Source organism: Poecilia formosa, unplaced genomic scaffold (genome assembly GCF_000485575.1).
Source record: "Poecilia formosa unplaced genomic scaffold, Poecilia_formosa-5.1.2 Scaffold216, whole genome shotgun sequence".
NCBI lineage: Eukaryota > Metazoa > Chordata > Actinopteri > Cyprinodontiformes > Poeciliidae > Poecilia > Poecilia formosa.
Genome location: NW_006800155.1, coordinates 685,999 through 709,969, shown reverse-complemented (window position 1 = coordinate 709,969; position 23,971 = coordinate 685,999). Strand labels below are relative to the sequence as shown.

The 23,971-nt window shown below is 45.7% G+C and overlaps 1 protein-coding gene across 1 annotated transcript; it reads left to right on the top strand.

Annotated features, from left to right (window-relative positions):
* Positions 1-103: 103 nt before the first annotated feature.
* kif20ba (kinesin family member 20Ba) lies at positions 104-23,135 on the top strand. The gene is made up of 32 exons (XM_007568009.2): positions 104-238; positions 723-825; positions 957-1,046; positions 1,139-1,261; positions 1,699-1,837; positions 1,915-2,105; positions 2,449-2,500; positions 2,953-3,159; positions 3,234-3,345; positions 3,421-3,492; positions 3,559-3,705; positions 4,778-4,940; positions 5,656-5,892; positions 5,998-6,137; positions 6,239-6,359; positions 6,442-6,553; positions 6,649-6,794; positions 7,564-8,618; positions 8,695-8,833; positions 9,583-9,705; positions 9,792-9,840; positions 10,401-10,526; positions 10,638-10,750; positions 10,830-10,985; positions 11,054-11,221; positions 12,323-12,436; positions 12,851-12,937; positions 13,576-13,785; positions 20,877-20,951; positions 21,033-21,132; positions 21,582-21,739; positions 22,995-23,135. The coding sequence occupies exons 2-32, from the start codon at positions 727-729 to the stop codon at positions 23,073-23,075; spliced, it is 4,905 nt and encodes a 1,634-aa protein (XP_007568071.1). The 5' UTR covers positions 104-238; positions 723-726; the 3' UTR covers positions 23,076-23,135.
* The last annotated feature ends 836 nt before the right edge of the window (positions 23,136-23,971 follow it).

Here is a 23,971-nt window from a genome sequence, read left to right as displayed (position 1 = left end):
TGTCTTTTTGTTGCTTTCCGGTGATTAAATTCGCATTCCGAGCTGAAATATAGTTCATGAACGCAACACAGCTACAGCGCATGCGCAACTTTTGTTTCGCCCCGATTGGACACTTTCAAACACAGAACCGCGACTGTTTATTGTGATTTAGCTCGACGCCAGTTAGCATGTCAATTTAAAAGGAAGAAAACGTGTTATTTTTGATTGTGTGTAAATGCTCTGAATGTAAAGCTGCTATGTAAGTACTTTTTCTGTTCTGGGCGCAGTTGTAATATGGAAGCTGGGTTGTTTTTTCTTTAAATTTACCGAACTTTAGCAAAGTTTTAGCCGTATCCAGCTAGCCATGATAGCCGTTGACAGGTGACAGCGTTTCATGTCGTCAGGGAAAAAAATAAAAACAAATTTAGGTAAAATTTTTGAAAGATAACAAACATGAAAACAATTGCTTGACAGGATGTTATATTTTAGATATATTTTGAGCACAGGCATTGTTATCTAGCATTGAAACATAGAAGGATTTTCCCCTCTGTTTATCGAAAAGCTTCGAGAAAAAGAAAATAAATTTTGGTCAGTTTTTAACATCATGGAGGCAGTGGGCTTTTCTCCATATATCCTGCCCTGATTTGTCAGTTCGGTGAAACCTTTCATTTAATTGCCATGAAGAAGTTTCTGCCTTTAGATAATTTGTGCTTTTGGATGTTTTTGTTTTTCTGTCTCTGTAGAAAAATGACTGACTCCTGCCTGAACCAGACTGACCTACGAAGACTCGCTGAAGATGGGAAAAGTAAACTCTCAGCAGAGTTCATCCCCTCACCAGATTTACCGGTCAGACCGAGCTGTTTGGTAGTTAACAGAAGTTATTTCAAAGTATTGAATCTCAACATGCCACCTGTTGGGATCTGCCTTCTTTGGCCTGCAGTGCTTTCTGTTTGTAACTGTTTTGTTTTGTTCTGTAGCATTCCTGCGTGGAGGATAAAGAGCACCTGCAGGTTTACCTCAGAATCCGACCCTTTACCTCATCAGAAAGAAGCAACGGAGAGTCACAGGTAGAAATGCTTCTAACTGTGGAGACAATGTTAAATTAATCTGGAAGACGACCTGCAGAGGATCACACTGTTCATATTTGTTTTTGTTGCAGGACTGTGTTGCCATAGAAACCCCAGATACGGTTCTCCTGAAGCCTCCCAGTTTGTCCCTTTTGGCCCGGCTCAGCAGTGATAAATCCCTTCCTCAGACCGGCCAGCGCTTCCAGTTCTCCAGGGTGAGACTTTGACTGGGCCATAAACAGGATGTCCATCTGATTCTTGTTAAACAGAGCCACAATTAGTTTAACATGTTTCTCTACATATGTTATTGTACATAAGTTATTGTTTTTTATGCGTAAAAAATACATAATATATCTTTATTTATTATTTTCCACTTATTTAGGTTGCAACTTTCTCAGCTGTGTAATGCCTGCTGGGCCGATGATGCGTTTAGGTCATAGTGAATTCAAACAAAACAAAACGTCATGGTGGTGGAGGCTGATGAGGGCCGCCCACAAAACGTTGCATTGCAGCATAAACAATATATCCGTGTGACGGTGTTAATTTTTAAATGAATAAAAACGTATTAGCTTTTAGTATTTTACTGAATGTTTCTCAGATGAAATGTGTTCTTGCTAATGGAGGATTGATTTAAAGGTTCTGTCTCTTTAAGGTTTACGGCCCAGAAACGACACAAAGTGAGCTGTTTGAAGGCACCGTCAAAGATCTGGTCAAAGATGTCCTGGAAGGAGAAAACTCTCTGGTTTTCACCTACGGAGTCACCAACTCCGGGAAGACCTTCACGTTCCTCGGTACAGCAACCCGCAGTGTGAAAGCTGCCTGTAGGCAGCGCTCAGAGCTGACTGTGCTGCTGTTTGTGCTGCTGAAGGTCCCGACTCTGAAGCTGAAGCTGGAATCCTGCCCCGGGCGCTGCGCCTCATCTTCAGCAGCATCGGTGACAACATGTTCCAGGGCCTGAACGTCAAGCCGCACCGCTGCAGGGAGTTCCTGGCTCTGAGCCGCCAGCAGCAGGCCGACGAGGCGCAGTTCAAGAACAGCCTGCTCAAACAACTCAGAGAGGTGAGCGGCTCCTCCTGGACCCGGACGGGCCCGACACCAGCTGGACCCGGACGGGCCCGACACCAGCTGAACTGACCCAGTTACCATGTCAACAACACATTTCCTTGGCATAAATTTCTATATTTTTAGGCAGATATTTCTGAGAGAAATTCAAATGAATATTGTTAAAACTGAATTCATACTCAGGAGTTCAGACTGAGTTACCATGGTAACAGAATCAGGATCAGTAAGGTTCACTTTTAAGAGGAAAGCTCGACTTTCTGCTCAGCGTTGCTAGGAAACCTGTTGACCTCTGGAGGTCACCTGATGCTAGATGTAATCCGTTTGTTTCTGTTTCCTTCAGAATGACAAGAGCAGCAGCCTGCAGAACTCGACCAACCAGACCTGGTTTGAAGGTGAGTCTGATATCAACCAGCAGCTTTTCTCATTATTTTGCTGATTAAAGCTGCAGTAGGCAACTTTTATAAAAATGTGTTTTACATACGTGTTGAAACTGTCACTATGTCCTGACAGAATAACATGAGACAGATAATCAAATTCTTCCCATTGGTCCTACTGCCATCTGCAGAAATACACCGCTACAATCAGAAATCAGAGCCAGCGTATACACCAGAATGATTGACAGCATTATGACCCTCCTCCTGGCTCCATTTGGTTGTTTTTGACCAAGCGATGCATTTCTGCAGATGGCAGAGGAGATGAGATTTCAATTTATCAAATTAACTGTTTTACATTTTACTGTCGGGACATAAAAATAATTTTTTTGTGAATGTTTGGAGCTGTAGCTTTAAGCCAGCATGTTTCTCTGCAGCTGTCTGTAGGGTTTTAGAAGGTCTGTTGTCTGCAGGCTCCACGGCGCCGCGGCCCAGTACTGCAGCCCAAGACAGAATCATCCTGGACGTCAAACCCAACACCAAGTTCTCCGTCTGGGTCTCCTTCTGTGAGATCTACAACGAGAACATCCACGACCTCCTGGAGGTGGCGCCGAGCGGGGCGCCGCGCAGGCCGGCGCTGCGGCTGGCACAGGATGGCAACAGCAACGCCTACGTCAAAGGTCGGGGCGCTGAGCTGCAGCTGAAGGGTTTCTGATGTCAGACAGGAAGTGACTGATGGCTGCTGTGTGTTCAGATCTGCGCTGGGTCCAGGTGAGCAGCGCTGAGGAGGCGTTTAGAGTGGTGAAGCTGGGCCGGAGGAACCAGAGCTTCTCCTCCACCCGCCTCAACCAGCTCTCCAGCAGGAGGTGAGCAGCGCCGCCGTCATTCCTCACACCGAGCTGCCTCCTGCTGCTCTCTAACGGCCGACTGTCTGCTTCTAGTCACAGCATCTTCTCCATCCGGATTCTGAGTGTAGAGGACGGCGACCCGCCCAGAGTCCACACCATCAGCGAGTGAGTAGAGGGGAACCTCACCCGCTCCAGCGTGTGCAGGTTAAACATGGCCGCTCTGCCCTGCAGGTTGTGTCTGTGTGACCTGGCCGGCTCTGAGCGATGCGCCAAGACTCAGAACAAAGGAGAGCGCCTGAAGGAGGCAGGAAACATCAACGCCTCGCTGCTCATCCTGGGGAAGTGCATCAAAGCTCTGCGCTACAACCAGCAGGCCAAGTAAGTCGCCTCCAGGTCCAGTTCCCCCCGCTGGTTCTGATCCGCTCACAGGAAAAAGAGCTAAAGCCTTAAAATGTCTGAAATTCATCTACAAGAACTATTTGGCCTTAAATATGTCGTGGCAGGTCCATTTATCCTCATGTATGTAGTTTTTTTTAAAGTTCAATTTGTTTTACAAAAAAAATTAAGAATGCAAACAATTTATGATTGTCGATGTTTAGATTAAAATCAGTTAATAATAATAATAATATCTGCTTGGACCTTCTGTCAGTGTTGTAGTACTTCCTCCATTCAGCAGAGGGCGCCGCTGGTTGTCTTAAACTGAGCCAGTTGATACAGAAACAAAGATGGCGGAGTCATACCAGTTCCAAACAGAGTGTGGGATAAAAATGCATTTTATCCACTTCTGTTTTGAAATATAAAAACTTAACACACTTCTTTTTCTTTTATTCAGTACAGTGATCCCTCGTTTTTTGTGGGGTTGCGTTCCGAAAATAACCCGCGATAAGTGAAATCCATGAAGTAGTTACCTTTAGTTTTTACAATTATTATACAGCATAAATAAATGCTCTACATTGAAACCAAAGAACAAAACCTGTTTTCAGGTCAGTGGATGTGCGTGTTCATCAATCGGGCCTTAATGTGATCCAGAGTCGTGTCAGTAAAGCGTCTCCTCCAACCTGCACCGCGAGATCCACAGCTGTATCTACGGCAGAGCGACGGATCTGAGCCTCCCGTCTGGTTTTGTTGCCTCTGGCCACAGTTTTTTCCAGCTGGTATTCAAAGTTTTCAGCTTTCATCTCCTGAATAGTCAATCTGTATTACTTATATTTAAATACAGTAACGTCATTGGCACACAGGTAGAGAAGGAGCTCAGACTGTTTAGCCAATCAGGATGCAGAAAAAAAACTGCACAAATAAATCCGCGAAGCAGTGAGACCGCGATATAGCGAGGGATCACTGTATATTTAAAAAAATGATCGCGATACGGGTCTTAAATTTCATTCATAAAGGTCTTAAAGTTTGGGTTGAGTCCTGTTTCCACCAGCAGCCTGTCGTCTCCTGCCTTCAGGCTGCTGCAGCACATCCCCTTCAGGGAGAGCAAACTCACACACTACCTGCAGGGCTTCTTCTGCGGCCGGGGCAAAGCCTGCATGATCGTCAACATCAACCAGTGCGCCTCCATGTACGACGAGACCCTCAACGTCCTCAAGTTCTCCGCCGTGGCCCAGAAGGTCCGTACAGTCCTCCTCACTGTCCCTGCAGAGGGTTAAATGTTTCTGACTGAGGAGGAGTGGTGCTGTGGGCTCCCCCTGCTCTCCAGCATAGGCAGGAATCATCACCATGGCAACCAGTGACTAAGCATTTCCCACGCCTTAAATTACTCTGGTTTCCTTCCTTTCTGAACTGGATGCAGACTTTCTGTCTCACCCAGCTGGTGTCCAGGGTGTCGTTATGCAGCTTTAACCAGATCACAGCCATTTTATATCCTTAACCTTTGACCTTTACAGACCAAACTTCCCTCAGTCCAGCTACATACAGATATTAACAGAATTTTTTAAAGAAGCAAGATTTTATTTCTGTTTTCAGGTTTTAAAGAAACGCGTCCTAAGAAGATTGATTCATTTTGGTGTTTGTGGAAAATAAGTAGAACAAAAAAAACATTCTGTTACTCTGTGATGGAAAAAAAATAATTTTACTGACTGTGTCATTCTGTGGTGGAAATTCAAAGCCACATTTATTCTTTACAAAACCTTAAAAAAACAAACCTGTTGAAATCTGCACTTATTATATTAATGTTTTTCTTTAATTAAAATTTTTGTTGGTTCTGCATCTTTCTTAGCCAGATTGTCCAGAGCCATTTCTTCTCCAGAGCTGCAGGTTACAGACTGCTGTCATGAATGTCCCGAAGCCACGTCGGGTGTTACTGATGGAGGTTTGTTGTTCCAGGTGGTCGTCCTGATCTCCAGGCCGCTCCCTGCCGTCCCTTCCTGCAGTGACGTCTCCTCCTCCAGAGCCTCAGGGCGGAGGAGCGCCGGCTGGGAGACCAGCCTGGAGGACGTTCCGGAGGATGAGGAGGACGAGGAGGAGGAAGAGGAAGAAGAAGACAGTGTCATGGAGGACACTACGGATCAGACGACCGACGAAGGAGAAGAGAAAGTCGTCATCAGCAAAGCGATGCATGAGGTAGGATGGGCACTTATTGTGACCCCAGAACCAAACTGACTGGGTTTTATAGAAGCATCTCCTGCTGCTGTTACAGCGTCTTCTCTCTCCTTGGTGTCCCTGTAGCAGCAGGTGGCGCTGTTGAGGCAGCTGCAGGTCCAGCTGAAGACAGAGCGCTCAGAGAACCTGCTGCTGGAGGCCCGGGTCAGAGAGGAGATCAGCCGCGAGTTCTCAGAGCTGTTCTCCGACATGCAGAAGGACTACGAGTGAGACGCTGCTTCCCTCCTCTGCTCCAAACTGGTTTAGAACCAGAACCACTAACTGGTGTCTCTGTGTGCGTGCGTGTGTGTGTGTGTGTGTGTGTCAGTGAGCGCCTGGTCAGGGAGAGGGAGATCCTGGAGGAGCGAGCTGAAAGGAGGCTGGAGATCTTCAAGAACCTGACCAGGAACATGTCCTCAGCTGGCTGCAGCTCGGACGCGGTCACCATGGTAACGCCATCTGACCACGGGACGCGCACTGGCTGGACCTGCGGCTAGATCGCTAACATTTTTCATGTGTTTTTCCTTTCAGGACAGACTTCTGAGCTGTCGGGCCTCTGAGCTGCCAGCAGCGTCTCACTTCAGCCTCGGATCCGGACCGACTGAAAAGAAACCTGAAGACGATCAGAACCACGAGCACAGAGGTACCAACGACACCTGAAGGCACCAGGAGGAAATGGCCCAGCAGACTCTGGAAATGAATACCGTTGTTCTGTTTCTTTGTTTTCCTGCGAAGCAGAGGAAAAGAAATGGCTTCTTCTTCAGCTCCAGGAAAAGTCTGTGCAGGTGGCCCAGGTGGAGCATCAGCTGGAGGACCTGCAGAAGAAGACAGAGCTGGGCGCACAGAACGGCTCCGACCGAGGCAAAGATGAAGATCAGCTCCAGGTAAGAAACACCTGGAGGAAGACTGAACTCCGGTGCTATTTCAAAAAGTATTTGAAAGAAATTTTCTGATAGTTTTTCGATTCTTCGCCCCTATTATGGAGAACAGAGGGACACTGCTGTTCTCTAGTACGGCAACACTGTAGAAGAAATAAATACTGCCACCTGCACAATTAAATGAATGTCCTCAAAAATGTCAAAATTCGCAAGGAAAAATAAAGATGGAACCAATAAGAACTATTTAGACAGTTTATCTCCAAATAACATGATTTGGTTGGTTAGTTGAGCTTTAATCTTCGTCGTTTTCTCCCATCAGGCCTTGTGCTATAACTGGGCTAGCAATCAGAGCTAACTGCTCTCTCAGCTAAATGCACAGTTGTGATGCTTAAACCTCAGGGGTTTTTGGCAGGAATAAAATGAAAACCAAGCGGACCAATCACAGGTTCCTGAGGAACACCAGAGCTGAGCTGTTCCACTCAGCAACGATTCAGAGTTCTGCCTTAAGACCCCATGAAAATCTCCACAGTCTATCAGAAAGAACCCAGAAAATATTATTTTATGCTCCTGCATCTTTACAGTTTTATAGATCAACAACATGTTTCCATGATGATCCCACCTGCAGATGTTTAGTCCGTTCTGCTGATGCGTCTCTATGAAGACCTTCAGTCTCTTTTTCATGTGATGAAAATTCATGTGATGGTCACCGTGTGACCAGCAGCATCAGTGTTTTCATTTAAATCTCTTCAGAAATGATGAGTTCTTCTCCTTTCAGGAAGCTCTGGCTGAGCTTCAGAAGGAGCAGAAGAGGAGAGAGGAGCTGATGGCTGCGCTGGAGTACCAGACTCTGGGGAAGGAGGAGGCGCTGGCCTCCCTCCAGGAGGAGCGCAGAGCCAGGGAGGAGGTGCAGTCTGCTCTGGAGGAGAGCCGGCGGCGGCAGCAGGAGCTCCGAGTGGCGGAGCAGGTGGAAGTGCAGACGGCGGTCCACCTGCAGCCTGCTGTGGAGGAGCTGGAGGAGAAGTCCAGGAAGATCTTGGATCAGTCCTACCAAATCCATGTCCTCACAGAGGAGCTGCAGCAGCTGAAGCAACAGCTGCACGCGCCTGCTTTCTCTTCCTCTGACGGCGTTGAAATCCAGCTGAGGGAGGAAGTCTCTGAGCTCAGCAAGAGGCTGGAAGAGGAGAAGAAGAGCAGCGAGGCGAAGCAGAAACTCATCCAGCAGCTGGAGGAGGAGAGGAAACAGAGGGAGGCTGCAGTAGAGCAGCAGGTCAGAGAGCTGCAGAGGAAGCTGGAGGAGCAGGAAGAACTTCGAGTCCAGCTGGAAACCCAACGGGAAGCGTCCAATCAGGAAGCAGAGCAGCTGCAGCTGAAGCTCAGACTGCAGCAGGAAGCTGCAGAGAAACTGAGAGACGACCTGAGAGAAGCTGAGCTCCACAGCAACACCGCCTTATCCAGCGCTGAAGGCCTGGACAGGGTGAACTCTGACCTCCAGAGGGAGATCACGTCCCTGAGGGAAGAGGCTTCCTCTGAGATGGAGCAGACGAGACAAGAGAAGGACCGGCAGCTGGAGGAGAAGCTGGCCGAGATGGAGAGGAGGTCTGCTGAGAGGGAAGCAGAGCTGCAGGAGAATCTGCATCAATCAGAGCGAAAGGTCACGCCCCTGCAGGAGAAGCTGCAGGAAGCAGAGCGACGGGAGGAGAAGGAGAGCCTAGCTGTCCAGGAAGTGAGGAGGAAGGGGGTGGAGCGGCGGCAGGAGCTGCTGGCTGTGGCTCATGAGGCCTTAGCTGAGAAGGATGCCGAGCTGGAGAAGAAAGCCGGGGAGATCAGCAGGTAACGACGAAGATGAAGCCGCTCCTTCATCACTTCCTGAACCTCCTTCCTGATGTCTCTGGTGTTTCTGTCCCAGGCTGAAGCTGGAGGCTCAGGAGGAGACGCAGCAGGTGAAGAGCCTCCGCCTGGAGCTTCAGAGGAAGGAGGACGACTCGTCAGACCTCAGAGAGAAGCTGGCTGACTACAGGAAGCAGGTCCAGCAGGTCCAGAAGGAGGTCCGTATCAGAACACTGGAGGATACGGGCTCAACACATCCAGCCGGTTTTAAACGAGGCTGACTAAACCTGTAGATTAGAAAATCTTAATCTGGAGCACATGGTTTGTTTTCAGGGTGTCTGCGCATCTTTAAAACGTCTTAAATTCATGTATCTACAATACATGAGGCCTTAAAACGTCTTAAATACACAAACAATGTAAGTCGGGTTTAAATACTTTAATCATGGGTTTTATATTTTGTCGTGGCTTGGCGGTTTAATCTCATCGTGAATGTATGCAGCAGTTGGAGTTTCAGGAAGACTTCATTGCTTTCTGTAACTCGATGTGGTTCAGGCTGCTGTAACTTCCTGCTACACCTTTGCTAGCTCGCTTTTTTCTGTCTCGTGGTCGAGCGCAAATTTATAACCTGTTTGGATGACGTTGGTCTTCACCATTCGCTCACTTCTGTTACCGACCCATTTGATGCTTTGGCTCAGAAAACAGTCTGCGCTGCTGCTGTTCGCGCCGATCTAAGAGCACATTTGGTACGACACAAACTGATGTCGGAGGTTTAGGTGATTTTAAACACAGCAGTACGGCAACATTCTGACCTATTGGAGCATTTTATTTCAACAAAGTTGTTACTGTGGAGGGAAATACATCTGAGAAGGAGAAAAGGAGTAGAGCATGGAGTCAAGAGAGAACTCATAAAGTCTTAAAGTCTGAAATGTGATTTGGTGAAACCTGCAGAAACTGGTCTTGGTTTCAGGTGTCGGCCATGAGAGCAGAGGAGACGACCCTGAAGCAGAAACTTTCTGACATGGATAAAACCAGGAAGCAGCTGCAGTCGGACCTGAGCAGCAGAGACAGAACCATCCAGCAGCTCAGAGCCGTAAAACAACCCTGATGTTTCCAGCTGTGTCTGATTCCTCCCAGTCTGCTGGATCCTAACAGTTCCTCATGTTTCTGTCCTTCCAGGAGCAGCAGGACTCTAAGGCTGCTCAGCTCTACCAGGAGGCCTGTAAAGGTAGAGACCCACTCTGGGATGATTAGCCTCCATCAGGCTGCTAAAATATTCCCCCACTTCAGTCGTTTTGATGTTCGCTGATGCATAATTCTGAGTTTATTGCACAGTATTCGTCATTTTCGTCATTTTTTTCTTCTATATGTAGATTTTGGAAGAACTTTGAAGAAAAATTGTTACAAAATTATAAACTGTATATTAAGTAGCTCCACAAAATCAGGGATTTTGAAACAAAAAAATCACTTTACAGCAGTGTCACTGTCTGCTCCTGTCTGCAGCCATTTTAATGTTTAAAATGTAAATATTGAGATTGGGGGCGTGGCCAGCAGCAGCTAAACACTGAAGCAGCTCATTCTGGAAGAACCTCAAACAGAACAGAGGAGGTGAAATCTCATCATCTTATGTGAAACATGTAACACGTTTACAGCCCTAACCTGTACTTATTCAGGGAAGCATGACGGATCTCCCTAAAATAAATGTGAAGCTATCCAGGGCCAGAGTCCAGCTGAGTCCTCCCTCAGGTTGTTGCTCCCTCAGCCATGTTCCTGTCTGCTCCTCTGCAGAGCTGCAGGCCAAGCAGCAGGTGATGGAGGACATGCGGCTGGCGCTGACGGAGCAGGAGGAGACGCAGCAGCAGATGGAGCAGGTCCTGGACGACAAGATGCGTCTGCTGCAGGAGCTCTCTGCAGGTGAAACCCCTGGATAAGAACCAGTCCACACCAAAAACTTCAGATCTGTCCACACAAACTGATGATTTTACTGACAGAATGATGTGACAAGTTGGTTGTGTTCTATTTCAGAGGTGGAGAAGCTGAAGGGGAAGCTGCTGGAGCAGAGCGGCAGGTCCGGCCGACCTTCAGACGACCTCAGGCTGGCCAGAGAGGAAGCTTCCCGAGCCCAGCAGAGCTTAAAGGTAGAAGCTGCAGAAGTGGAGTCTGTCTGGAGGAGGAACGTTGGACATGTGGACAGATGGACATCTGCTTCTCCTGCAGGTGTTGACAGAGAAACAGCAGGCTGAACGCAGGAAGTGGCAGGAGGAGAAGCTGTCTCTGATTGGCCAGGCCAAAGAGGCGGAGGACAAGAGGAACCAGGAGATGAGGAAGTTTGCAGAGGACCGAGAGCGCTACTGTCGCCAGCAGAGCCTCCTGGTAAGAGCCGGACGGTGAAACGTCTGCAGCTCCAGATGTTTTTCCAACCTGTCTCCGTCTGCTCCCAGGAGTCCAGGCTGGAGGAGAAGGAGGCGGCCATGGAGAGCTGGAGGGCGGAGCGGGACACGCTGGTCGCTGCTCTGGAGGTGCAGCTGCAGAAGCTGCTGGCCAGCCAGGCGGACAAAGACAAGCTCATCAAGGAGCTGCAGCAGCAGAGCCCAGCGTCACCAGCAGGGGTCAGTGCAGCGCCACACTGACCGATAAATCAGACAGGCTGTCCCATCAGACGTTATTAATGATCAAAAATGATCAGGGTTTGGTGAAAGAAGAAGTAAATCAGGAATCTGAACTGAAAGGTTCCATATTTCTACCTCTGCTCTCCGTCTGTCTGACTGGAAGCAGAGTGAAGGAAAATGAAGGTCTGAGGATTATAGTTATAGAGGATTATAGAATAACCAGCGTAACGTTTAACGCTAAATTAAAATAATTATGTTAGGACTAAATTATTGGACTGGGATGTTTATGACTGAGGACAGGAAACCAGCATCTTAATGGGAAATAAAAAGATAAAAACTAATACATTTTGAAATATTTGAACAATGTTAAAGTTGTTTAACAAAAATTATTAGCATGAGGCTAAAAATTAGCCTGGATCTCATGGGCAGCTCAATAACAAAGCTACAAACATTAGCATTTAAAGACAAAACAAAACAGATCAATGAGTCAACAGAACCAAATTATTAAGAACACTTAAAACATTTATCAAAACTAAACGTCAGTCACATTTCAGAACAACAAACAGTTTTATAAACCAACTCCCTGCGGATGCTGTTACTGAGTTGACTAACAGCGACTCAGAGCTGAATATGGAAACTTTTTAATCAGGTTTTCATCAAGTTGAGAGATTCATCAGTCAAACGGCTCCAACCAGAGCAGGAAGTGTCTGCAGGACCACTTCATCAGCTGATGTGTGTGTTGCACACACCTGGGGCTCCACAGCTAACAACTAGCATACAGCTAATCAGAACAATCAGATGGATTCTGTTCTGGACGGGCAGACGGCTGGCGTGTTCTGGACTCTGGGTTTGGACTTTCTGATGATAAACTGTTGTTTTAGTCAACTAGTTTTTTCATATTGTGGAACAACGTGTGTCTAATTAGGACAATATTTCTGTCCTGATAACGAGATGACAGCTGAGCCTCAGCTTTGGGAATAATTCCAACATTTTAGTCGTTTAGTTAGTGGATTTCTTTCCATTTGCCTCAGGAGTTTAATGGTGCCTGGAGAGGCTCCTGTAGTTCAGTGGATCTGATGTGTGTGTGTGTGTGTGTTGCAGGCTAATGGTGGCCGCCGCTCTCTCAGAGTGGCAGAGCTGCAGGCGTCTCTAGCGGAAAAGGAAGCAGAGATTGTGCAGCTGAAGGAAAACCTCCAGGAAAACGCAGCAGAGCAGGTCAGAACCGTCAGAGTTTATCTGACAAACAGGAGAGTTCTGACGTTTCACAGGAAAAATGAACCAGTTTAAAATACTAAAGCATTTCAACTGCTGCAGAAACACTCATAGTTTATAACCTGTAAATACGTAGAGCCTCTTCAGGATCTGAGATGTTCCCCACACTTTAAATGAAGATGTGAAAAATGTTCAGATATTAGTGAATATTTCTGGAGACGGATGAAACGTTGCAACGTTTTCCACGTCTTCAGGGAAGAAAAAACTTCAGGTCTTCTTTTATCTGGATGTTTTCTTATAAAGTTGGGTTGAATCACATTTTTTAATCCTTACTTTAAGTCCAGATGATTTGCATATAACATATTGTGTTGATTTTAGGTGATTAATGTGGAATAATGTGTTTTTTCTTCTTCACAGAGTGAGAGTTCTGCTCTGGCTAAGAAAGCAAAGGCTGAACCGCTGCAGCCTGAGAGGAGGGAGACCAGATCGTCCACCAGCAGTCGGGTAAGTCCACTTCACGATTTTCAACACCTGACAGACCACACATTATCCGACAAAAAAATCACAGGTATAGCGGGTTCGATCGGGTTCGAACCACACACCGATTCCTCTCACCGACATTCAGGTTCCAGACAGAAAGTCCTGTAAAAACCAGCTATATCCGTCAAACTCCTTGTTATTTCTCTGGGTACTCCTTGCATGAAATGTTGAATATCCATTCATGTTGTTCGGTTGGCCATGTCAGCTGTTTGGGATTCTCCTCCCTGCTTATGTCACTGTGCTTTCTGATTGGCTACCGGTCACATTCAACAGGCTGCGTTCTCGCTCCCAGTTGGAGAAAACCCCACACTGCAAGACAATCCAACATGTTGAGTATGACCGACTTTAGATGGGAGCGGTCCGTCGTTCCACCGACTGGACCCGATCAGTCGTAACACAAAAACACACTGCAGGATGATCGGCTACGATTATCGCAAGCGCCAATCTTAGAACATTGGACATTCTAAGATTGGCGAAAGGGGAAAATCGGGGCAAAGAATCGTGTAGTATGAACCGGGTGTAGGAGAGGAGGAGAAGGGCCTAGTCAAAGCGTCAGGGCCTCTTTGGTGGAGCAGCTGAGTTCAGTGTTGCTGTTCCCCCAGGGTTCGTCCGGCTTCCCCTCGGTGCTGGAGTCCTCCGAGGTTTCCACGGAAACGGGCCGGACGAGGCGCTTCCCCCGGCCGGAGCTGGAGATCTCGTTCAGCCCGCTGCAGCCCGACCGCCTGGCGCTGCGGCGGCAGGGCGACGACAGCGCCGTCACCGTCAAGATCAACCGGAACGGACGCAAGAGGAAGAGCAGCGAGATGGAGAAGGTAGGAGGATTCAGACTGAACTCACCTGGAGGCTTACCTGAGAGAAAGCAGGAGTACAGTCCAACTGTCGCTTAGTAAAACTATAAAACACGATTCTAACTAAGAACGGACCCACCGGGCTCCAGCAGGAGGCGATGGAAACCTGCTGCTGCTCGAAACAAACAGTTTGCTGGTTGTAGTGTTTCATCCAGATAACCTGTCACAGCATCACCGGTTGGTGAGGAGGTTCTGGTTTTAGTTTCTTCGTACTGAATCAGAAAAACTCTGAAAAAAGACTTTTGTTTTTGAAAGTGTTCACACATCCTCAAGTCTTAAATTCCTGTATTTAAATTGAGACCTTAAAATGTCCTGTAATACACGCTGGAGAGCTAGCTAGACTATGTACGTCTGCTGTGTGTCACTGGTTTCCTGGGAGACGTTTCTCTTCTCCGCTGGTTCACTCCATCCGGGCGTGAATCAGGCCAGAGTCTGAAGTTTAGGAACATCCGTCTGCAGCTTGAAAAGACGGATCTGTTCATCGGTCCAGACGACGTGTCTGATCCCTGCTCAGGTGAAGGAAGTGTTGCTTTCCTTTCCATCTGCTGGGTCACCATGGAAACCTGGAGGTCTGTCTGTCCTGCTGACAGCAGTCCGTCTTCTCAGCGCTAAGTGCTTCTCGTGAACGATGGCTCCTCCTTAATGTTTTCTCTGGTAAAACCAACAGCCAGCTTTAGGTCTTCAGCTTCCTTCTGCTCCTATAATCATGTTGGGTCAAAGAGCCAGCACGTTTCTGGTTGTCTTTTGGAAACATGCAGCAGATCATAACCAGTCAGAAACATAAAACATTCTTTATCAAAAGTCCAGTTATGGAGGAATTTTACTGTCCACCATTCAGATCAGATATTATTGTTCATAATGATTTCTGCTGCAGCCTGTAGATGGTCAACCCCCAGGTCATGTCGAGGTCGACCTCTGACTCCTAAGGAAAAAGCATTTAAAAGGTTTTTTCTCAGCTCCTGCTGAACAGGTTTGTTGTTTGGCAGCAGGGATGTGAGGAGACGGCCAGACGTCCCAGCTCCCATATTTAACGAGTCAGACCCGCCCTGAGTGGAGCGGGCTGATGCATGGGTCGCCCCGGTGATCCCACGTGACCTCCCACCTCATCCTGCTGTGGGTTTCTGTGCTGCCCTGCAGATGAAGATGGAGGTCCGTGTCGGATCCCAGGGATTTAAAACTAACCGACTCGTTCAGGTGAAGTTTTCTACCTGGTTCAGGTTTTCTGAATCTGGACTCCAAGCTGAGCTTCAGAACTGTCTGAATGTTTTTACTTCAAACCCACAGCTTCACATTAAGCTGCTGCTCTCCGTTGTTTGGAGCTTCTCAGTTAATTAAAGTTATTCAGTGTGCTTTAAAGGAAACTTAAAACTGTAGATTAACATAAAAACCATCAGAAGGATCCAATTTACTGCTTGGCAAACCAGAGCAGCTGGCTGGGAATATGAAGATGGTATCTGAAATGAAAAACTAATCTCTGTTCAATAATAATAGCTCAAGTTCATTTTAATATTAAAATTGAATTGGTCCCTAGAGATTGCAAATGCAGGAAAAAAGCTGCTGCTTCTTTACAGGAAATAAAGTAACAAGAGCATCAATAAATATTATGTATGAATATTTGGGTCCTGGAACGAGGAATATGACCAGAACAGACTTCACTGTAATAATTTTTTAGATATTTTATTTATATTGTAATATAATATTATTATATAAAAGAGTTTATATAGTAAACTCTTTCATAGAAATGTTTCAGCAATAATGCTAAGGTGATAAAACAGCCAAACGTGTTTATAGTCATTTAAAAAGTAAGACTGGGAGCAGAATAAAACCGACCAGTTGGTGAAATTATTTTAATCAAGTTCAAAATCTAGGGACACCTGAACTACTTCAGTCAGAAGCTACTGCAGAGCTACTGTAACACTGACTGCTACAGCATTAGAAGAGTCAGCGATGATCTGATGTTTTTTCCTTTTAATGAGTTTTTACTGCAGCGCTGGTTTACTGTGATTTATTTAACAAATATCCAAACATCTGAGCAGTAAAACATGCTGAAGGATAAATTCTCCTTCTTGTTTGCTCTGGCCTTTAACAGCTTTGTTCACATTTAAAAAGCGCAAAATGCAAATAAATTCAACATAAACCCGAAGGTTTGGAAGGAAAGGATGAGTTTGTGCCTCCAGTGATGAGCCGGTAATCCCAGCTCTAATGACTCTGCTCATGTCCTTCAGATCAGATTTCCCAGGTGCTTCATTCAGAAAACAAACCTGGAGAAATAAAAATTTAGATTCATTAGCTGGATGAATCAGTTTATCATTAGAAACGTTCTAATACTGAGACAGAGTTCTCCCAGGACGTTCCACTGGAAAGTCACTTTTACTTTGAGACCTGCCATCCCGACCTGTGGTGGTTCAGTCTCTGGTTCAGTGGTCCAGTGGTTCAGTCTCTGGTTCAGTGGTTCAGTAGTTCAGTCTCTGGTTCAGTGGTTCAGTAGTTCAGTCTCTGGTTCTGTGGTTCTTCCAGCACTATCCTGGCCCATCTTCCCCCAGCTGTGCAGACTGACAGCAGGTTCCCTCCAGACTAATGGGACAGAACTTCATGGACCCTCAGAAGGTCTCAGAGGGACCAGAGCTGGACAAGCAGCCTGAAACTCTTCCAGGTCCTCTGAGCGTTGCACCTGAAATGCACATTTGCATTTCTATTTTTGTTCCCAACGTTGAGCTGAAACCAGCCATCTGTTTGCTTACTGACTGTTCTCAGATCATTGCTGCAGCAGATTATTTATAGAGGTGAAACTTGTTAGTTATTATGTAAAGTCCATGTTTCCTCTGCCAAAAGAGTCCAAAAACAACCACTGTGTGAGACTTTTAGATGAACTTTAATGTTTTAAGCTGTTGTGTTCTTTACCCAATAGCACTGTAACCTTCAGTTCTGGACCAGTCAAAGTTTTTGTCTGTCCAACAGGCTCTTCAGAAGGTTTCTGCTCATGTTTTCATCTTTTGTCTTCAGTTATTAGTTTTAACTGCAATAAATGAAAAATACCTGGTTTATAAGTTAGTCAGCTACCGTTAAACTGCAGAAGTTCACATCAAGTTAAAGCTGCTTTTTAACCAAATTCTTGTTTTTGTTTAAGTCTCACATTTTCAGGAGGACTAAGAGACGGACAGCACGAAAGGTACCGTTTGCTTTCCCTCATTAGAACCGTGTTTCCATCCAGAACCCACAGAACCATTTCACTTCGCATCAACATCCGCCATGTTGGGTTTCCATGGTTCCCGTCAACATCCGCCATGTTGGGTTTCCATGGTTCCCGTCAACATCCGCCATGTTGGGTTTCCATGGTTCCCATAAACATCCACCATCTCCTCCTGACCTGCTCATCATCATTCATTTATTTTAAAGATAAATTAACATTTTTCTGTGCATTCCATAAAATAAAACATGAAATCTAGAATAAGATAAAAGCTTTTGGACGCAGTGATCAGGTTCAGGGGCCCGGTGCGGAATCTGTCTGGTTCTTTGGTTCTTGCATTTCAAAATAAGACAACAAAAAATTAATAATTAGATTTTTTTGTTGTTTTAAAATTAAATTAGAGAAAACAATTTCAAGACTGAAAGTAGGCTACAAACTCCAGGCGTTTTACATTTTCACACATCTCACTGTGAGCTGATGATCTCACCAGGAACAAACTCTTCTTCTGTGGTGACTCCCGTCCTGCCACACATCAGGTTGAACATTATAGTGTGACTTTGACAAAAATCGAAGTGACCAAAGAGGACTGGTCCACTTCTTTCCAGCTGAATGTGGAGACCTTGGAGTCAAACTGGTTCCTGGAAGCGGATTACAGGCTGAACAGAAGTGGATAAACGATCGTACTAATGAACCCGATCTGAAATGAGAAGCGCTGTGTCTCTGCATTAGGATCTGTAGATGTTCTGACTCCAGCTCTTCAGCTCATTTATCTTCTAAAACCGTCTAAATCAACCGATTAATTTGCATGTAATTGCTGTCTGTTGGAGGAGAAGCTGTAATTTGCGGCTGACATGGTTGAGCGGGTTCTTATCAGGACGGATCCGATTGGTTCAGGTTTCCTTTAAACATGAAGATGAACTGCCTCTTCCAGTCCTGCTCACCTGCAGCACTTGTCTCTCTGTAATGATGGTGCTCCCTCCCAGGCAGAGGACCGTCCGTCCCTCTGTCTGTCCATCCGTCTCCTAATGGTTTATTGACGAAGCTTTTACTTTTAGGAGCGGCAGCCCTGCTGCTGTCCCAGAAAATCTTTACAACAGCTTCTGGCTTTTATGATGCAGAAATGTTTTTTCTCTCTTCTGGTTCAATAGGCTGGGATTATTGATATACATGATAAGTGTGGCTTTGTAAAAGGAGCGTAAATCTGTCTGTGGGACTTCACTGTGTTAAAGGACCTCCAGGTCGTCTTTACTAGATCAGACCGACAACAAGAACATTAACTGACTCTGGATTTACTCTGCTTAAAAGGCTCCTGTTGTAGCTTTAACCACGCAGAGACACGAAGGACGAAGTGTTCATGAAGTTTAATGGACATTGATTTGAACTTTGACCTTCTGTGACCCTCAAATGTAATCACATTACTTTGGTCTTCTAGCTTTTGGTAAAAGTTCCTCTCAAAAAGGTTTTTTAAAACAGTACAATTATATCCTGAAGTTACTAGTGGCGCCCAAGTTGCTGCTTTTAGTCGCCATGTTTCTCATTTTACTGGCAGGAAGTTCTCCTCTGCCTGAGCAGAACTAATGAACCAAAAGGTTCCTAAACAGACGTCAGTAAGAACCGTCACTGATGAGGTAACGGTACAACGACCTGCCAAATCCAAAACCATGGAAACCAGACCTTTGGTTCCTGGGAAGATGCCGGTTAGATTGGGGAAAGCAACTGTTACTTCAGCAGAGTAGGTCCAGTTGGAGCCAGTGGTTCTGTCCGGTCCAGTTGGTCCGGTCCGGTCTCACCCAGTCCTTTAGCTGAAGTAGCAGCAGGTATCTGTCGTTCTGTGTAGGCGAACATCTCCAGCCAGTTTTCTTCTTCAGTCTGAAGTCTTAAATATAACCAGACAGAATGTCACCATGGTAACCATGAAAACTGATCACGTTCCTCACGCCTCGTCTGTATCAGCTCAGTTAGAGATGATGAATCTGCTTAGAAAGAATCGACCTTCAGGTTCTGATGGGTTCACCTGGGATCTGGGATCCACTCCAGAGCAGGAAGTAAAATCAACCCCAGATAAATTTCATCGTCTCTAGATCACATCTCTGTTCTGTTTCTCTTCCTTCTCCATCCCTCTCTTCCTTCTCTCCATCCCTCTCTTCCTTCTCTCCACCCCTCTCTTCCTTCTCTCCATCCCTCTCTTCCTTCTTTCCATCCCTCTCTTTTCTCTCCATCCCTCTGGTCTTTCTCTCATCCCTCTCTTCCTTCTCTCCATCCCTCTCTTCCTTCTCTCCATCCCTCTCTTCATTTACTTTCCCTCCTCGTTCTCCGGCTCTGCTCCATCCTCTCCATCGTGTTTACTGACTCCACGCCGTCCAATCCCAGCTTATCTCTGCTCCTCATCAGCTCTCATCCCTCCGCCTCCACAATGTTAACGCCTGTTCCGCCTCGCTCACACACACCCTCTGTCTCACACACACACACACACACACACACACACACACACAGCGCCTCACGCTCGGCTCCTCTCTGCTGCCCCGCTCCTCTGATTATCTGTAAAACCATCCAGTGAGTCATTGATGACTCCACAGGTCGTGACCTTTGTTCCCCCAGATTCCCCGCCCACTCCTCTCCCCAACCAATCAGCCGATCCGCAGGTCGGCCTCGTCTTCTACGGCTGCTTGTGATTCACATTTCTTTGATTTGATGTTGTGGCAAAACACTGCAGGGAAGGAGAAGATTTGATCCCGACTGATCCACTGAGGCTTTGAGCTGCTGTAACTTTACAATCCTTTAAAACTCTTTCCTGCCTTTGAGTCGACAGCAGAGACTAAATCTAAAGTTTGGATAAAATATGAGCCAGCAGCAACAAAACTGCCTGATTTCTCCTTCACATTCCTTCTTTGTTTCCACCGATCAGGCTTTTATTTGATAATTTCCTGTTTTCTCTAAAGTCTGAAATGCTGATTGCAATTTTGTCTGTAAAAACTGTAATATAAAAACTGTAAATGTAGTTTTGCTTCAGCAGAGGAATGGAAATGACCAGTGAGCTGAAGCACTGATGTAGCTAAATAATTCATAGTTTTCAGTTTGGATGCGTTCCAGTTTGAGCTGCAGACGACGAATCGAATCTGAATCAAAAGAAACCTGATCATTGATTGATTGATCGGACATTAGTACATGTTTTCCTCTTTCCTGCTAAAACCAGTTTTATTTCTGAAAATCCTCAAATATGATGAAAGGTTGACACACTCTTATAATAATGGAACATCTTTAGATTATGAACAGTTATAGTTTTACAGTTTAAATAATCCAACAGTTGTTTACATGTTAATCTGTCATTTAGATCGTCACTGTTTAGCTCATTTTGTTTGTCTGAAAATAACTAAACATGTGGAACAGCAGCTTTTTCCTGGTTGAATTGTTTTTAGAGAAAACTGAATCACACTGTAGCAAACAGGCCAAGTGGTCAAACAAGAAGTGGAGAGCAGCTGCTGCTTTTTGCAGACAATTGTTTTCAGTGGCGATGCGTTCAGGGCCTTTTGGCTGGACTGGACATGTTTGGTGTGTTTAAGCTGAGTGTCTGAATCTGAAATGCATTGAACCTGGTTGGTTTTGTGCTTCGCGCCGACGGCAGGTTTTCCTCCAGCCAAACACTTGACGCTCAGATAATGACTGAGTTTACCTCGCTGTGATTCCAGCTCCTCCGCCTGGCCTCCAACTATGAATTACAGCTTGTTTCTCCTCTTAAATGACATGTATTTTCACCGCGGCTGCTCCTCACTGTGTTGAATTAGAACCGCCTCCATCTGCTCCAACCTGTCATTATGAAACATGTTGTTTTTCGCTCCTTGTTAAAGATGAGTCATGTTTGGGTTTTCAGGAGGAAGTGGAGACGGAGAACCGGAGGAACACCAGAACCAAACTCACACCAAAGCTGAGCCCACAGACAGAGGAGGTACCACCCAGAACAAACAGTCACTGTTAAACTGGACGCTGTGAGACAAACTGCTGACCACCTTTACCTCCCTGTGGCCAGAGCGCTACCTCCCAGAGCAGCCTCCGCGGCAGGAAGGACGGCGCACTGCAGAAGATCGGAGACTTCCTGCAGAGGTCCCCGACCGCGCTGGGCTCTGGAGGTCAGAAACACACGACCTTTCAGCCGCAGCAGGGAGCCTTACCTCACCAGAGCTAAACACAATTCAACCACAGCCGAGAGTAAATGGTTGGCCTGGGCCTGGAGGCTGAGCAGGCCTGGTACCAGTAGAGTCCCACTGCAGTCGCTGAGTGAAACATCTTCACATGCACTCTGGGTCCTGCTAAAGGCCTGACTGGTTACAATGTGTTGGACTGGGCTTTAACTTCTCATTTAACTGGGAAACGTTAACCAGCCAGTGTTTTACCTGCTTGGAGTAAATGATGTGATCTGGTGACAAAAACCTGAGTATCAGAGCTTAGAAACTTTTACTCTCCCTCTCTAAATGTTCTGACTCAGAATGAGGTTTTGTTCTCGCCAGCCTTGGATCTTTGTGCTGCTGTTTGTTCATGCTGATCAAATCCCTGAAAGCAGCCTGATGTGTTGCTGCAGCCAAGAAGATGATGAGCCTGGTCAGCGGCCGTGTGGATGCCCAGTCAGCCTCTTCCTCCTCTTCCTCCTGCTCCCCCCTCCGTTTGACGGCCAAGAGGAGCAGAAAGAAACTCTACAGGCCTGAAATCTCCTGCCCCATGGAAATGCCCCCCCACCCGGTGAGTGGAGCCGCGGCCGCGTGACCCGGGGCTGCGGCTCATATCTTCATCTGATTTATTAATGCTCTGAATACTGGGAAATGAGATGTTGGGGTTATTTTTTTATCTTTATCCTGTGTTGATAACCTCACAGTAAATCTGGATATGAGGTTTGTCTTATGGAGAAAATGAATGTTTTTATTGGAGCAGTTGGCGTCTCTGCAGCAAAAAGGTTCTGGCTTCAAATCCCAGCCACAAAATATTACAACTACCATTTTCTATTGAAAGAATATTTTAATTATGCTGCATATTTTTTGAAAGGCCTTGTTCTGCACTCAGGTCGAATGTTTTTCATATTTCCCATCAGCCACTTGGATTTCAAGATGGCAGACGATTTTGAGCCTTTTGAACCAATTATCGCCATAAAATGTTACGTACTTTTATGACCTGGATAAATTTGTCCAGGTCATAAAGTATGAAAACAACTTCAAAGTAATCAAATGTAGCAAAACCCAACAGGAAACTGAACAATTCAGGAATCTCTCACCAGTCGTGAACTGGAAGGATATTTAGATGTGAAACGGACTGAGAGACTTTGTTTGGTGGTTCAGCGTTAACTTCTGCTAACTTTGCTTAGCTGTCCCGTCTGCTTATTTTTTATGTTTAGCATTAACTTAATTTTTATATTTAGTGGTTTGGCATCAGCTTCTGGTTGTATCTGTGTGTTTAACGCTGGTGGAGCTAAGATTGTTGTTGAATTAGTGGTTAGTGAACCAAACCTTTGGTTAGCGTCGTCGACCACTGGCAATAACTCCTGCTGATTTCAGCAAAAACATTTTCTCCAACACAACTATGGTGGCCATTTTGAAAAATGTCAACCAGAAAAGTCAAACACAAGATGAATAAAATATGATTTTTACAGTTCAAAGATGTGGGCTCTGATTTGACACCAAACATGTTCTTGGTGAGTTTATTGCAAACGTTTATATTCCATGACAACAATGGCGGCCATCTTGAAAAATAAATGTAAAAAAATCAGTACATATCATTTCTATGGGTGTGTGTGATTTGACACAAAAAGTTTTCTTTTGTTTTAACTATTGTTAGTTTTAGTGCAAAAGTAATTTTACCTTGGTGACCCTAGTGGCCATCTTGAATTTATTAGTGGCTAACATTTATTTCTTTTTCTTAAAGCACGTCTGTTCCTGGTTTGTTCTTTATCTGCTCTGCTGCGTCTGCCCTCCTCTGCCATGTTTTCTCCTGTCTGTGTTTTCAGATTATTAACCAGGAGACGAAGGACGGCGACGGCGGCCAACAGATCAAGCTGCGCCTCCGCTCCAGAGTGGCTAAATGCTAACGCCGTACCCAGTTAGCTTTCATATTTCTGTCTTAATGAAGCAGCTTATGATAGAGCATATCTTTCTGTCTGAGACGCTTTTATTTAATCACTGACTTGACCTTTAAGCTGAAGGTCAGCGGGAGGATTAGCAATAATCTGGTTAATACTAAAACCCTCCTGCAGCCTGTAGACACTAATACGTTTATTTCACCAAGTATTTTTATGTTCATGTTACAGTTTGTGTTCATTTATGATCATATGACTCTGCCCTCATGACACGAGAAGCACTCAAGCCCTTCCTCGTTATTTTAATGTGCAATCTGTTTAGAGTTCCCTCATCTGTCCTAATATAGTTTACTTAATGTTTTCTCCACAGAGAGCTGCTATAAAGTCACATTATCTTCTACCATAGTTTGATCTTTCTGAACCATCTGGACTTCACATAATCTTGAAGCTCTGAGTTATCATGTTCAGGGGAATCATTTGTTGCATCCATAGCAAAATTATTTTCAGCCCTGTTGAAGACATTTATTATAATAAAAAATCTTTAATAAAGAACAGTGGTGGCTGCAGCCTGAGAGCCCAGAAGAGCCGTTTCCCTCCTTCCTGCTCATGCCGTCTCCTCCGGGCCTCCTAGTGTCGCATGTCGTCTCCGGACCGCCAACATGGCCGTCAGACGCCGCCTCCTCCCAAAACCGCAACAAAAACAGATTAAACCAAACGGTGACCGTCACACTGCGCCTCTAAACGGCAGGAAATCCTGTAACACCTGCAACAAAATACCAACAAATTAAATTTAAAACTATTTGATATTAATATTTTAAAGCAGTTAATTTAATGATCCGCTGAAATGAACCTTCAGGCTGAAGATTCCTGCAGATCTGGGACAGAAATAATTCTACCATGTAGATCTG

Bases quoted from the DNA above. Each gene is read 5' to 3' on its own strand.
- kif20ba (XM_007568009.2), top strand. From the start codon at position 727: ATGACTGACTCCTGCCTGAACCAGACTGACCTACGAAGACTCGCTGAA. The intron at 3,493-3,558 runs GTGAGTAGAGGG...TCTGCCCTGCAG, and splicing joins AGAGTCCACACCATCAGCGA to GTTGTGTCTGTGTGACCTGG. The intron at 8,619-8,694 runs GTAACGACGAAG...TTTCTGTCCCAG, and splicing joins AAAGCCGGGGAGATCAGCAG to GCTGAAGCTGGAGGCTCAGG.